The 14,912-nt window shown below is 46.1% G+C and overlaps 1 protein-coding gene across 2 annotated transcripts in view; it reads right to left on the minus strand.

The window, feature by feature from the left end:
- ARHGAP33 (Rho GTPase activating protein 33) overlaps window positions 1-14,561 on the minus strand; it is a 45,833-nt gene extending 31,272 nt beyond the window's left edge. For both annotated transcript variants that reach the window (XM_060275707.1, XM_035117984.2), the window contains exons 1-2: window positions 14,361-14,561; window positions 718-806 (exon numbers count right to left, since the gene is read on the minus strand). In XM_060275707.1, coding sequence (XP_060131690.1) covers window positions 718-806; window positions 14,361-14,366 — 95 coding nt within the window. In that variant the 5' untranslated portion in view covers window positions 14,367-14,561. The remainder of the gene's footprint in view (window positions 1-717; window positions 807-14,360) is intronic.
- Window positions 14,562-14,912: the final 351 nt, after the last annotated feature.

The raw sequence follows: 14,912 nt of genomic DNA on the forward strand, positions 1-14,912 counted from the left end.
CCCCAAATCCTACACTTGCTCCCTGCCTTGTCTCAAGCCCTCTCTCTGCAGGCCTTTCCCCCGTCATCCTAATTCCTTTAGCTTCCTTTCATCAGGCACTCTCTCAGCCCAGATCTGCGCCATAAAATGAAACCAAATCCAGTGCACATTTACAGCACAGGACTTCTCCCGACAACTCTTGGGAAACTGTCATTTTCCCCTCACGGGGCTGCCGTTCCCTTTACAAACTACAGTTCCCGGGATTCTTTCAAACATTAAAACTATGCTGTGGATCTGCCCTTAGAGCTGTTCTGCCTTCATCCTGCATGCTTCTTCCTCTCGAGCCACATTCAGCATCGCTGCTACTAGCATTGCTTTCTAGTAGCGATGCTGAACGTGGCTCAAGAGGGGAAGAAACTTGCATCAAGGGTGCCTGAAGCCAGCAACCACCCATATATCCCCTCTCACATTAAATTGTGGGTGGGCACTCACTCAAAACAAGACCGTAGTCTCTTCGCCCTATGTTATATCTGCAGGATAGGGAGAAAGAGCAGGTGTAGCTTTTCACAGCAGAGAAATAAAAAACTGGCGCCTGCAGATCAAACGGCCACACCTTTTAGAGGCTGCAGTGGCGAGTTCCAAAAGTTGGCGGCTATACGCTGCCTCTCAGCCCTGGGGGTTGAATGCAATGCAACACAACCTTGGGCCTGTTTTCATCTCTCTTTCTCTCGATTTTACCTCTTGGTTGGCTTCCCCTTGATGCTTGCATTCCCCAAGGAGCGGACTTGACCCTCTCCCGTTGTATCGATGTTGTCCGTGCTCCGGGCCTGTGCAGTCAAAATAAGGAAGGTATGGATAAATATTGACACTGGTATAAAGAACCAGAAGACATCTGAAGGCAGCCCTGTTCAGGGAAGCTTTTAATGTTTAATAGATTATTGTATTTTAATGTTCTGCTGGAAGCTGCCCCGAGTGGCTGGGGAAACCCAGCCAGATGGGCAGGGTATAAATAATAATAATAATAATAATAATAATAATAATAATAATATATTATTATTATTATTACTTCCGACACTTCTTCCCACAGCCAAAACAACGCCAAAAAAAAAAAAGTTATCCGGGTATCACTCTTCAGGCTCAGAGCTGGCCTGCTACAATTCCACCCTGCAGCTAAGTCAGGGATTGGTTGGCAGACGGATTTCACAGTATCTTCCGCAGATAATCACAGGAACCTCCCAAGTTACAAAAGGATACAATGGCTGATCTCCCAGTACAATGCCGGTCCCTGACATTCTATACGAACAGCATCTTTAATAGATGCCGTCCAGCCTTCTCCCTACATCGGCTGCCACATTATCTAGCTCAGTTTCCCAGTTTGCCGAGATACGTTTTATTTTGTCAACCTATCTTAAAGAACTGTTTGCAACCCCCCCCCCTTTTTTAATTGCTGCTCGTTTTGCTACCAATACTTGTCATTTTCCCACCACCATCCAGATAACTGATTTATAAAAGGAAGAAAAAGTAACGTTGTTGGACAAAACATTAGCCCCTTCGTTGGATAGCTCAAAAGATATCACAGGACACTGCTTGGAAGATAGGGAGACCTGTGATCATGTGACATTATGCATTTCAGATGCCGAAAAACCCAAAATAAAATAAAATAATCCAGAGCGGAATTACGCAATTCAAAATGCTGTAGCTGAACCTGTAAAAGCCCACAGGTCTATATATAGGGGCAGTGCTGAAGCAAACCTTCCTGCTTGTTCTTTTCACACACACACGTGTGTGTGTGTGTGTGTGTGTGTGTGTGTGTGTGTGTCAGTTTTTCAAAAATATTTTGACAAAAATACAATCTAACATTTTCCAACAAATATTTATATTTTTACTTTTCCCCACTCCTTTTGCAGTTTTTTATATTTTTTTGGGGGGGAAATGTAATGCTACATCTCCTTCATTACTCCAATTATCTTTCAGTGGTTTGGGGAATTCATTACTCCAATTATTAATGACTCCCTGGCTATTCTTTTGCATTAATATTAACTGTTTGATTTAAATTAATCCTGCTAATGAGTTTATTTGTGTACAATAACATCTCATATAATCCACAAATTTTCCCCAGTCTTTGATAGTTCTTGTATATAAATAAAGTGAGCTTGGCTAGTCAAAGCCTGCTCGCCAGCCTTGGTGGGACAACTCAGGCCCCAAATACCCGAAAGGCCACCTCCTTTCCTACAGACCCTCTTCTGTGCTAGGATTGGCAGCATACCCTCCAACATTTCTCCAATGAAAATAAGGACATCCTAAGGAAAAGTGGAACATTCCAGGATCAAATCAGAAACCCGGACAGCTTCTGCATAAGAACTTCTAACAAAGGAGAGTCCTCCAAACACTGTGAAACAGGTCCTTCCATCAAGTAGTTAGTGTTTACTCAAAATCTCCTTTCTTGTCATTTGAACCCACGGGTTAGAATCCTGCCTTCTAGAGCAGGGGTAGGGAACCTTTCTTCCCTGGCAGGCCTGGTCTAGATTTAAAAAGTGAGCGGAGACCACCCGCCTGTCAATCACATGACATCACAATGACATCAGGCAACAAGCGTCTTTGAAGGCACGCTGGGAGTGTCCCATCGAGAAGTCTTGCTAAAGAGTCTAAAATGGAGGGGCTTCAATGCGAACCCCTCTGTGATCCAGAATAGCTCAGTCAGTAGAACATGAGACTCTTAATCTCAGGGTTGTGGGTTTGAGTCCCACACTGGGCAAAAGATTCCTGTATTACAGGGGATTGGGCTAGATAACTCTTGTGGCCCCTTCCAACTCTACGATTCCATGAAATGTTCCTTTGAAGCAATGCCAGTACTAGCCTCATTCCTGACGTCAGACGTGGGGAGTGATTTTCCGGGAATGGCCTGGTGGGCCAGAGTTGGCCCGTAAGCCAGAGGCTCCCTACCCCTGCTAAAAATAAATATTGTTTCCTTTATGTCACAGACCTTCAAATATTTGAACATAAGACAAACCACTGGATCGGGCTAGTGACCCATCTAGTCCAGGCATCCTGTTCTCACAGTGGGCACCCAAATACCTAAGGGGAATCCTTAAGCAGGATCTGAGCCCAAGAGCCCTTTCCCCTCCTGTGGTTTCCATCAATTGGTATTCAGAAGCATTACTGCCTCTGACCATGCAGGGAGAGCGTAGCTTTCATGGCTGGTAGCCACTGACAGTCTTATCTGCCATGAAGATGACTATCTATCACATCACCCTTTAGTCTTCTCCAGGCTAAACAACATACCCAACTCCTCCAACTTTTCATTATAGGGCTTGGCCTCCAGGCCCCTCACCATCTCCCCTGCCCTCCTCTGGGCACTTTCGACTTTGTCGATTTTCTTCTTCTTCTGGGTGAACTGGACACAGTGCTCCAAGGGAGGTTAGAGGACAATGGTCTCCCTGCTTCCCATGATCTAGACACAATACTTCTGCCGATGCAGCCTAGAACGGCTAAGAGCAACAAATCCACATCTCTTCCTCTCTCCCCCAGTCATTCACTGTGAGACAAAAAGTTATGGGGTGTTGCCGTTGCGTCCGGTGTTTCCCTGCTCCACTTGATCAGCCTCCTCAGCTAGCAGAGGTGGGGGAACTGAAAATGATGGTGCTTTGTTTTATTATGACACATTTCTAGGGGAGAGAAGATGCGAGGCTGGTGGTTTTGGAGACGGCCACATGGAAAAGTTCCAGTTTTACACAAAGCCTGTTGTGATTCAGCCCAGGTGCCCGCTCACAGCGATGAAAAGCACGGCAGTCAATGGAATAACACTCCTCTGCAGGAGCAAATTGAGTCATCCTCCATTTACTCAGTGCCAGGAGCAATTCAAAGAACTCATTTTGCCATATCATGCTTTCAATGGCCTGGGACAATCATAGCTCAAGGACCACCATCCTCCATGAAGCCCTGCCTGTTTACTCAGAACCTCATCTGACTTGCCCCACCTTGGTAGGTCAAGCAGGTATAGGGATAGGGCTTTCTTGGTGAAAGTACCTCACCTCTGGAACACCCTCCTCAGAGATGTCAGTTACCTCTTACCTAGGGCTGTATCCAAATAAGATTTACTCAGAGTAGACCCATTAAAATTGATGGCTCAAAGTTAACCATGTCCATTAATTTCATTGACTCTATTTTGAGTTATGACTATCATGGAATAAATCACTTTACTTTAATCCTTTAGGTAGGGTTGTTGAGCTTGCTTTACAAAATCTATTTTAAAAACCACAAGTTTTTCATCTGGTTTTTTTTTAAATGAAATTCACTAAAATCCACACTGCCACCATGGGCTGCCATACGTCCAGATTTTCCTAGACTGAATACCGGCTATGTCTGGGAAATTCTGGACATATGGAATCTCTACCTTAGGTATAAAAAGACTTTTTAAAATAAAAAGTATTTTCAAAGGAATTTACCTGAATGAATTGATACTACAATCTTCTGCTAATTTCACTGTTGCTCTGTTTTGTTTGTTCTGTTTCTTGGCTGTAAATAAGAACGCAGGAAGTTGCCTGATACAAAGTCAGACGGTTTTTCTCTCAATACTCTATGGGCTGTTACAGCCTTCTCCAACCTGGCACCCTCCTGTTATTGTTACACTACATCTACCATCGGCCCCAGAAATCATGGCTGGCAGTCAAGTCCGGGGCGAGTTGTAGTCCAACAACAACTGGAAGGCACCAGGTTGGGAAAGGCTGGTACAGGGACCACATCGGGACAATCACATATCAGGTAAATAAGATATTAATAAGACTGCGGATCGTACCTGCGGTCCATTCGCTCTTCCCTAACTTCAGCGAGCTAACAAACCAGAAAATGCATTCCAACCACAGCAGTTTTCCATTTTGTCAGAACTGGAAAACTATAGTGTCCCCCCTTGGGAACTAGTGAAAATGCAATTTTGAATCAAAATGGTGGACTGAACCTTTCAAAACTGCCCTGATATTTTCTTGTTTCTTTGTTATTTTAGACAAACGGACGGATGCACGGGCTAGCAGCCTTAGCCCTGGTATTGGTTGGGAACTCTACCTAAATACTTTCATCGCAGAGATCCAAAGCTCATTTCCAGTCCCTATAGATAGACTGACAATCGACACAGCTAACTAGGTATCGCGCACCTGCCTGAGAAACTTGGCAACTACTCAGAGGAAACACAGGAATGTGACTTCAGCCAGGTCAGGCTTTTTGTCCATCTAGTCTAGTTGTGCCTACTCTTATAGGCAGCGGCTCTCCAGGGTCTCAGGCAGAGTCTGCTACCTGACCCTTTTAGCCGGAGACGCCAGCAGGGATCGCATCTGGGATCTTCCAAAAGTAAAGCAGATGCTCTACCACTGAGCTATGCAATGACGGCTCCCAAGAGCGTCCCATTGTTCTGGAGCAGACGGAAGCTCCTGAGCAACCCAAAGACACAGGTTGGCAGCAGGCACAAAACTCAATCACACACCGCAACAGGATTGCGCAAGCAGGGAGGCTGAGATCTGCAGCTATTTTGCCACCACCAGGAATCCAACAGGCATCCGAGCTGCCCTTGTGACTTAGGGTGAGGAAATACCCGAGTGTGCACTGTGGCTGACGCATGCTACGACAGGGGGAACGCTGTTGTGCGCTGGGATGCATGATCAGCTGAGACGCTATTTCCCTTTCCTCCCAGGGCCCCCTCAACTTCTCCATTTCCTCTCCCCTACAAAGATCTGATGGGAAACTCCCTCTCTGATTAATCCTCATCTGGGACATGGGAAGCTGCCTTGTACCAAGCCATGCCATGCACCTATCTAGCTCAATATTGTCTATGCTGACTGGTGGCACCAGCCGCTCTCCAAGGTTTTGGGCAGGGTGCCTTTCCCAGCCCTACCTGGAGATGCCAGGGATTGGACCTGAGACCTGCTGCATGCAAAGCGGATGCTCTGCCTCCGAGCCATGCCCTCTTCTCCAAAAACCCTCCCTCCCAGGAATACTTATGAGTAGACTGCCATCAGCCCTTACAGAAAACCACAGGGTGGGCCATCCAAATGCAGGCGTTGTCTGCCATTGCTCCAGAAATCTGGAATGCCTTCCCTCTGCCATACATGAAGCACCATCCATGAGTTGATCCAGGTAAGGTAAAAAAGGTAAAGGACCCCTGGACAGCTAAGTCCAGTCAAAGGTGACTATGGGGTTGTGGCACTCATCTCACTTTCAGGCCGAGGGAGCCGGCGTTTGTCCACAGACAGCTTTCCGGGGCATGTGGCCAGCACGACTAAACCGCTTCTGGCACAACGGAACACGGTGACGGAAACCAGAGCACAGGAAAACGCAGTTTACCTTCCCACTGCAGCGGTGCCTATTTATCTACATGCACTGGCATGCTTTCAAACTGCTAGGTGGGCAGGAGCTGGGATGGAGCAACGGGAGCTCACCCTGTCGCAGGGATTCAAACTGCTGGCTCAGGTGTTTAGACCACAGCGCCACCCGCGTCCGTAGTTGATTCAGACATCTTGTAAAGGCATATGACCCATGATGTGCACTGGCGGTGTAATGTTTGACCCTTTCCCCTGAATAGCAAGGACTTAAGAATATAAGAACAGCCTGCAGGATCAGGCCTGCAGTGGTTCAGCTACTTCAGCATCCTGCTCAGGCCAGTGGTCCATCTAGTTCAGCATCTTCACAATGGCCAACCAGATGCCTTTGGAAAGTCCATAGGCAGGACCTCAGAGCAACAGCATTTTCCCCTCCTGCGATTTCCAGCAACTCGTATTCAGAAGCATACTGCTTCCAGCTATGGAGGCAGAGCATTGCCATTGTTGCTAGTAGCCACAGATGGCCTTATAATCTTCGTAGAATCAAAGAACTGTAGAGTTGGAAGGGACCCTGATGATCAGGACTGCAATACCTCAGTCCATATGAACCTACCTGGACTCTGAGATCATCTTCTGAGGCCCCCTTTCCTGTGCCTCCTTCTCAAGAGGTCCGGAGGGTGGCAACACAAGAAAGGGCCTTCTCTGCAGTGGCTCCCCATCTGTGGAATGCTCTCCCCAGGGAGGTTCACCTGGCACCTTCATTATACACCTTTAGGCGCCAGGCAAAACCGTTCCTTTTTAACCAGGCCTTTTGTTTATCTGATTTACATCCTATGCCCTTTTAAAATGTGGCTCCTTTTTTGAGGGGGGGGAGTGTTATTGGGTTGTTTTTATTTTGATTATATAATTGTGATTTTTAAGTTGATCTTGTTCTGTGAACTGCTCTGAGACCTCTGGGATTTAGGGCGGTATATAAATTCAATAAATAATCATCACCCTCAAATCCAAACCCCTGGACTATGCAGCTGTCCCATACAGGGACTGAACCTGCAACCTTGGTGTTATCAGAACCATGCTCTAACCAACTGAGCTATCTTACCCAGGTAATGAATTTGTCTCTCCTCCTTTAAAGCTATCTAACTTGGTGGTCATGACTGCCCCTTGTATGAGCAAATTCCATAGATTTACTATGAACTATGTGAAGAAGAGCTTTCTTTTATCTGTCTTAGGTTCATATAACGCCATTAAGGATTGAGCTTTGTGTGGAAAGAGTCTCTTGCCGGATTGAAATGTTCACACGCAACAGGAGGGCACATTCCCAGATTCCCATGGCAGAAGGGCTGCGTGGATGGCTTGTAACAGCTGATCATAGTAGAGAGTCTAGCACATGGCTGGTAGAATGCACACCCCCATGTACACAATCATCATTAGCTCCGTACAATATGGATAAGAATGTACCTTTCCAGCCATCTCACTCAGTTCACTATTTCAAAGATTTTAATGCCACTTTCTGGGTCAAGAAGGCGGACATCATCACAACAAAACACAAATCGTTAAAAAACAAAACCACAACCTAAAAATAATAATAATAATAATTAAGAAATAGAAGTCGTTGAAATAATGCAGAGCACTACATGTTTTAAAGCAGCTTGAAATAAAAAAGGTTTTCTGAAAGTAGAAGAAGTATCAGCTAAGGCTAGGTTGATCAATTTGGGGTTTCTCTTAAATTCTCATTTCTCCAGCCTTAAGTTCGCTTCTCATATTTTCACATCAGTTTGCAGGGTTGTGTTTTTTAATTCTCATGAAAATTCATCAGCATTTTAGTAAAGATTTATCCTTCTTCTTCTTCTTCTACTACTACTACTACTATTAATATTATTGATTGAATTTATATTCCGCCCTATACTGGTACTTGGAGGTCTTAGGGCAGTTCACAGAACAAGATAAACATAAAGAAAATTATGCAATTCTACCTAATGCACACATTTTGCAAAGGAATTTCCCCTAAAATAATGCACTTTGTATGCTATTTTTACTAATATAAGCATGTATATGCACACTTTACCCTAATGTTCACATTTCTGTAATTTTTTGGGTTGACAAGCTGCTTTGTAAAATTCAGAGACGTGTCGGTTTTGGAGGGCGGCTGTGTTTGGTTTGCATATTATTATCGATATATTTTGCCGAGTGAATCAATCTTATTCCCATCCCTGGTCTCCCAAGTAAGGGAGTTAGACAATATGGGGACACCACCAAAAAATGTCTCTTTCTCTCATCTGCCAGTCTAACATACCATGAGGCATGGTTCTCAAGACCCACGAAGCTTTGTATTAGTACAGGCAATCATTAAAATAACTTTCAAATACTTTGGCTTAATGTCAATAAGGCTAAGAGGCCTCATATGACGCATACAAATAGTATCATTTAAGATAAGGTGGGTAACCTTAAACTACAATTCCTACTAGCACCAGCCACCCTGAGGAGTGGTCAAGGAAGATGGGAGTTGTAGTCTGACACCTGGTAGGCTACAGGTTCAGGGAAAAGGATAATCTAGAATCTTTTCATTGCTTCCAAATGGGGGCTTTGGGTCGTATAGATAAAGCACAAGGATAATTATTCATATTGTATTGTAATGGTTGGGTGGGTGGGTTGTAAGATGCTTTAAATTTGTTTGATGGTGGGCTTCCATTTTTTGATCAATACAAAGAAAGAACTGAGGATTCCCTGTTTGTAGAATTTTAGTGCATTTTCATACATATCTGAATCTGGAGCGCCTCCAGCACACTTTAAAAAGTGTTCATTCTAATTTGCAGCAAAGGCTTGTGTTCCTGGTGAGATTTCAGTGTTATCTGGAAACTAGGAACAAGAAGTCCCAATGCCTGATATGGAAAAAGGAGTTGTTTCGGAGAGGCTCTCCCACTGAAATCCCACACTCGCCTAAGATATGGTGACTTCCCTTGACCCTCATCTGCCTCCCTCCCACAGCCCTGAATTAACAGCAACAGATCAAGAAAAGCTACCGGTGTCTCCAGGAAATCAAGCAGAAACTTCCTCCCAAGCTATTTTTCCCCTCTAGCGTGCGTTTCAGGGGAAGTACCTCCGACTTAGCTCTGCACTTAATACCAAAACTGGCCTATTCAGCAGTTTTCAAAAATCTTTCTGTATCTCAAACTCACAAGCAGTTCTTTTGCCTCAGTGACAAGCCAAGGGGCTGACCCTAAGCAAGCTGGTTTCTCCAGTTAAAAGGGAACGCAGGCTGGCTAATTTTGTTTAATTATTACATCTATATCACTTTTTTATTACAACTATTAATATCAGGCAGGAACCTTCAGCGTTCTCTTTTTGGCACCTGCTTAAAACATTTTTGTTTAGGCAAGCCTATCCACACAGGTAGAAGTTATATCTGCTTTTATTTCTTTTTATTATTATTATTTATATCCCACCCATTTGACAGCTTACTGTACTTATAAAACATAATGACACATCAAACATTACAAACCTCTATAAACAAGGCTGCCTTCAGATGTCTTCTAAAAGCTGTGTAGTTCTTTATCTCCTTGACATCTGAAGGGAGGGCGTTCCACAGGGAGGGTGCCACTACCAAGAAGGCCCTCTGCCTGGCTCCCTGTAACCTCACTTCTTGCAGAGAGGGAACCGCCAGAAGCCCCTCGGGGCTGGATGGTGGGGGTGGAGACGCTCCTTCAGGTATACCAATTTTAATGTCTTATTTCATGCTTTTGTAAGCTGTGTATAGGTTTTATTACAATCAAGTGGTATATGGATTTTGTTTAACAATAAATATCATAAGAGGAGTAGGTGGGGTCTAGCTAGCTTGCTGGAACAGAAAAGGAACACTCCCCACTGCAACATTTTGTTGCAGATCCCTCTTGTACTGCCATTCGTGCACATTGCACTTCATAGAATTCCAGCATTCCTTCAGGAGGGTGTTAGCACTGTTACGCTATATCAATGCTACTAAGAAATCAGAGAGTTGGCATAGATGTAACCCAAGGTCCCCTGATAACTAGAAAGTGCCAGAAACCACTAGATGTCATATACAGTGGTACCTCGGGTTACAAACGCTTCAGGTTACAGACTCCGCTAACCCGGAAGTAATACCTTAGGTTAAGAACCTCAGGATGAGAACAGAAATCATGCGGCGGCGGCGAGGTGGCAGCGGGAGGCCCCATTAAGCTAAAGTGGTACCTCAGGTTAAGAACAGTTTCAGGTTAAGAATGGACCTCCAGAACGAATTAATTTCTTAACCAGAGGTACCACTGTAAATCATTAGAGGACAAGCAAACAATAGGACTGAGAAGGGAGGAATTTGTGCATCTTTCTTTCAAAATGGGTGACATAATGCCTGCCCTGAAATGGTTACAGCAAGTCCACACTAGCTAGAAAGCTGAATTTTTTCATGCAGAAGGCCCAAGGCAACCTGATCTCCAGAAAAGTGGGAAATAGTATATTATTTGTGTATTTCTCTTTCAAAACAGGAGGCAAGAGAAAGAAAACAATCAACAGTCCTTTTCACATTACTGGAAAGCCTGAATCTGGTACACATTGCAACCAAAGACACCCATTTCTGCAAAAGCAGAGATAAACTTTGACACTCAAAACTCCTGACGTAGAGTTGCGTTAACAGAGGCCCGCAGATATGAGCAAAACCACACACAGTGTTTCTGCTTTTCTTTCACACTTTCCCATCAGTCGACTTTGGAAAGCTTGCAGAATTCAAGCTATATGTTCCAGTGGCCAGTACAGCAAGTCAGCGCTGACCTATTCTGAGTATCTCCAGCTTGTGGACCACACAGGGCAGATCAACACCATATACAGCGATGCCTCGCAAGACGAAATTAATTCGTTCCGCGAGTTGTTTTGTATTGCAAAAATTTCGTCTTGCGGTTTTCCAATTTAAACAAATCAAAGCAAAAAAATGCAAAATAATTTGTCTTGCGAAGCATGGGCATAGAAAAATTCGTCTTGTGAGTCAACAGAAAGATCACAAAACGCTTTTGTCTTGCGAGTTTTTCGTTGCGCGAGGCATTTGTCTTGCGAGGTACCACTGTATTTAAAGCACATTTGGTGCACATTTAAAACACTTCACTTACCCCCTACCCAGAATTCTGGGAGCTATAGTTTCATCCTCACAGAGCTACAATACCCAGGATCCTTAGCAGACAGTTCCTGGGATTCTTTGGGGAAAGTCATGAGCTTTAAATGTTTTTTAAATGTCTGGTATGAATCTGTGGCCCCTGGCAGTCCAGAAATAAAAGAAGCAGGGAAGTAAAATGTGAGCACCCACCTCTGTGGTGCTAACCCAGAGATGACCTCCACTTCATTAATGGGATGTTAGCTACATTTGGACTGAACTGCGATGTGAATTTTAAACCATGTATTTTCATCTGCCCTTAATTGTTTTTGAATGATTGTTGTTAATTACGTCGCGATCCACACCTGGAATTGTGTAATGAAGGGCAGGCAATATATAATTGCAAAGCACACTTGTTGTTATTTATTAAATTTCTAACCCACCCTTCCTCCAGAGGGAGCCCAGGGCAACAAACGGCCAAGCAATTAAAAGTAAAATAAATAAAAAACTTATGAAATATTAAAAACCTCTAAAAACAGTTACATATCCCGGCAGCTAAGCCTTTCAAGGTTGCCAGGAACAGCATATTTCAGCTATCCAATGCTTGGGTGAACAGGAATGTCTTTAAATTCCTCCTGAATGAAAGAGACAGACCCATCGCACCAGGGAAGACAATCATAGATGGGGCGCACCACCAAGAAGGCCCTGTCCTGGGTCAATGCCAACTGGGCAGCAGCTAGCTAGTGGCAGTGGCGGGGCCACCAAAAGCATCTGTTCTACTCAAGATATACCGTAGCTCAAGATAAATGCAAACTGCATTCAACACATACCTATACTAGCTACCACATACGACTCAAGCAAACCTTCCTTCCCTCTCCCGGCCACCCTGCACCCACTTTCCCTCTTGCTGCCTTTGTCTAGCAGAAAAGGCGTCTAGCAGAAAAGGTGTACTGACTTTTCACACACATTTGCATTTTTCTCTTTGCACATATGCACATGGGTTTGTTTCATTGCGGCTGTTCCTGGAGCAAATGTGGAAACATGATTTGTTTTCATTTTGTTTTTACAACTTCCTATTTATCAATCCGTCAATAAAAATCCTATGTCTTACCTAAAGGGATTAAGGGGAAAGTGAAGCCAAATGAGTGATGGGGGGGGGGGGAGGTATGCTGGCAAAACCTGGAGGGAATGGTAATGTCAAGCCAGAGCCCAGCCTTGCATAAAAACACTGAATATTCTTCAACTTGAAGCAGACACGGGGAACTTGTGGCCCTGCACTTGCTGTTGAACTCCAGCTCCCATCAGCCCCAGCTAGCGCAGCAGATATCGAGGAATAGCGGGAGTTGTAATCCAACAGCACCTGAAAGCTTACAGGTTCCCCATCCCCAACTTAAAGGAATCTGGCTCAGAGCATTTGAAGTCAATCTGAGAGAAAAAGACTGCCGCTCACGGGTGCATGTACACTCAACCCTACTTTCGCCTCCAGCAAAACAGGTTTTGCAGGGTTCTGCATCATTTCAAAACCCTGCAAGACCTGTTTGACCAGAGACCACAGAGAGACAGCATGTGAAGCCAAGCCTCAGACAGTTCCAATTCCTTTTAAGCAAAGGAAAGCACCATCCATCTCCACTCAATGCCTCTGATAGCCTGGTGCAAAACTGCTTGGAGCTGTAACAGACAAACACCACAAAGACACTGGTAAGTGGGACAGAGGTAATTTTTCAGGGTTTCTTTCAGAATTGAGGGGATCAAGACTCTGTATATCTGTGTCCGTCCGTCCCCCGTTGTGCCTACCAATGGGCCAGTCTGTTAATGGTGCTTCTGGTCAACCTATATCAACAGTTCTAGTTACAGGTAGGTAGCCGTGTTGGTCTGCCGTAGTCGAAACAAAATACAAACATTCCTTCCAGTGGCACCTTGGAGACCAACTAAGTTTGTCATTGGTATGAGCTTTCGTGTGCATGCACACTTCTTCAGATAGACAGTGTATCTGAAGAAGTGTGCATGCACACGAAAGCTCATACCAATGACAAACTTAGTTGGTCTCCAAGGTGCCACTGGAAGGAATTTTTTTATTCTATATTCAACAGGGAATTCTTTCCCACTGGCCAGAAAGACAATGGCAGAAAGTAGCTGCTCCAACACACTGTAAATTGTGGGCAGCATCTTAGATCCCTCTCCAGGCTACAGTAGCCAGTGGTCCTAATCACCTAATTCTAGTCTTGATTGCCTGCTTCCTGACATTGGCTTTTCACCTTTTGTTTCTGGGGTTTTTCTGCAAATCCAGCTGCCGGGGCCTAGCAACGCTGCTGCTGCTGCACTCCCAACAGTTGATGTTGAGTGAAGCAGAGAACAGCCTCCTAATTATTTGGGGGAAGTTGTGGAGTGTATTTTTGTGTGTGATGTTCTAATTACAATGGATGAGGCACAACTCCTAATGACGGGGAGAAAGTGGTGGCGACGCATGGGGCCGGGGGGGGGGGGAGAGTGGATCGGCTGTCTTGGTGAATTATTATGGTTGCTCTCTAGGGCAGAGGAATCTTCCCCCTTGCGCCACGGCGCTGGTGGGTTGGCAGGGGGCATCAAAAGCGCTCCCTTGACCTAGATCTCCCCGAGTTTCAGGACTTGAGGGAGGGATGCGTTCCCACTCCCCCCAAAAAATGCCACGGGAGGGGGGTGAGGCGGAGAGAAAGCTATCGGAAGAAAAATAAGGGGTTTTCAGCTGACTTTCCCCCGTTCTGCATTTTGCTGAAATCTGATGGGGGGCTTCCAATTTCACCTCTCTTTCCACCCCGCCCCGGCGAGGAGAGTGACGGGGCGCGGTGGTGTGTTCCTAGGGGCGCCCGATGTGGGTTTCGATGGTAACAGGTGCATGCCGTGCGAGAGGAAGAGAAGGCGCCCCCTAAGCCCGCCCCACATCTCCTCTTTCCCACCCACCCCACCCCACCCCCCAGCCAGAGAGAGAGAAAGGCGCCTTCACTTACCACCATGGCGCCGCGATCCTGATGTGCTCCGGCGGCGGCGGCGGCAGCCCGGGCCAGTCCCGGGCCGAGCCGAGACAATAGGGGAGGGAGCAGCGCGGCCGCCCGACGCCGCCAGCCGATCCTCTCCGGCCCGGCCCCTCGGATGCGCGTCCGTCCTCCTGCCCGTCTCCGGCTGGGGAGCGCCAGCCAGCCAGCCAGCTAGCGAGGCGATCGGGCGGGCGGGCGGGCGAGCAGAGCAGCGGCGGGGCGGGGAGCGCAGGAGGGCGGGGGCGGGCTCAGGCTCGGAGAAAGACGAGGAGGAGGGGGGCGGCAGGGAAGGGGGGTCGATCGGCGGCTTGCAACAAAAGGGGCGCAAGGAAACGAGATGGGGGGTGCAGGCGCGGGATCCGACAGGCGACCCCCCACACACACACACACGTCGCCCTTCCTCGTTTTGAACCCCGGCACCCACCCGCTTTTTTTTTTTCGCCGTGCGATCGCACCGAAGGGGGTTAAAAAACAACAACCCTGAAACAAAAGGGGCAGCTGGAAGGGACGGCACAAAGGGGCTTC

Source organism: Zootoca vivipara, chromosome 6 (assembly GCF_963506605.1).
Source record: "Zootoca vivipara chromosome 6, rZooViv1.1, whole genome shotgun sequence".
NCBI classification, from domain to species: Eukaryota; Metazoa; Chordata; class Lepidosauria; order Squamata; family Lacertidae; genus Zootoca; species Zootoca vivipara.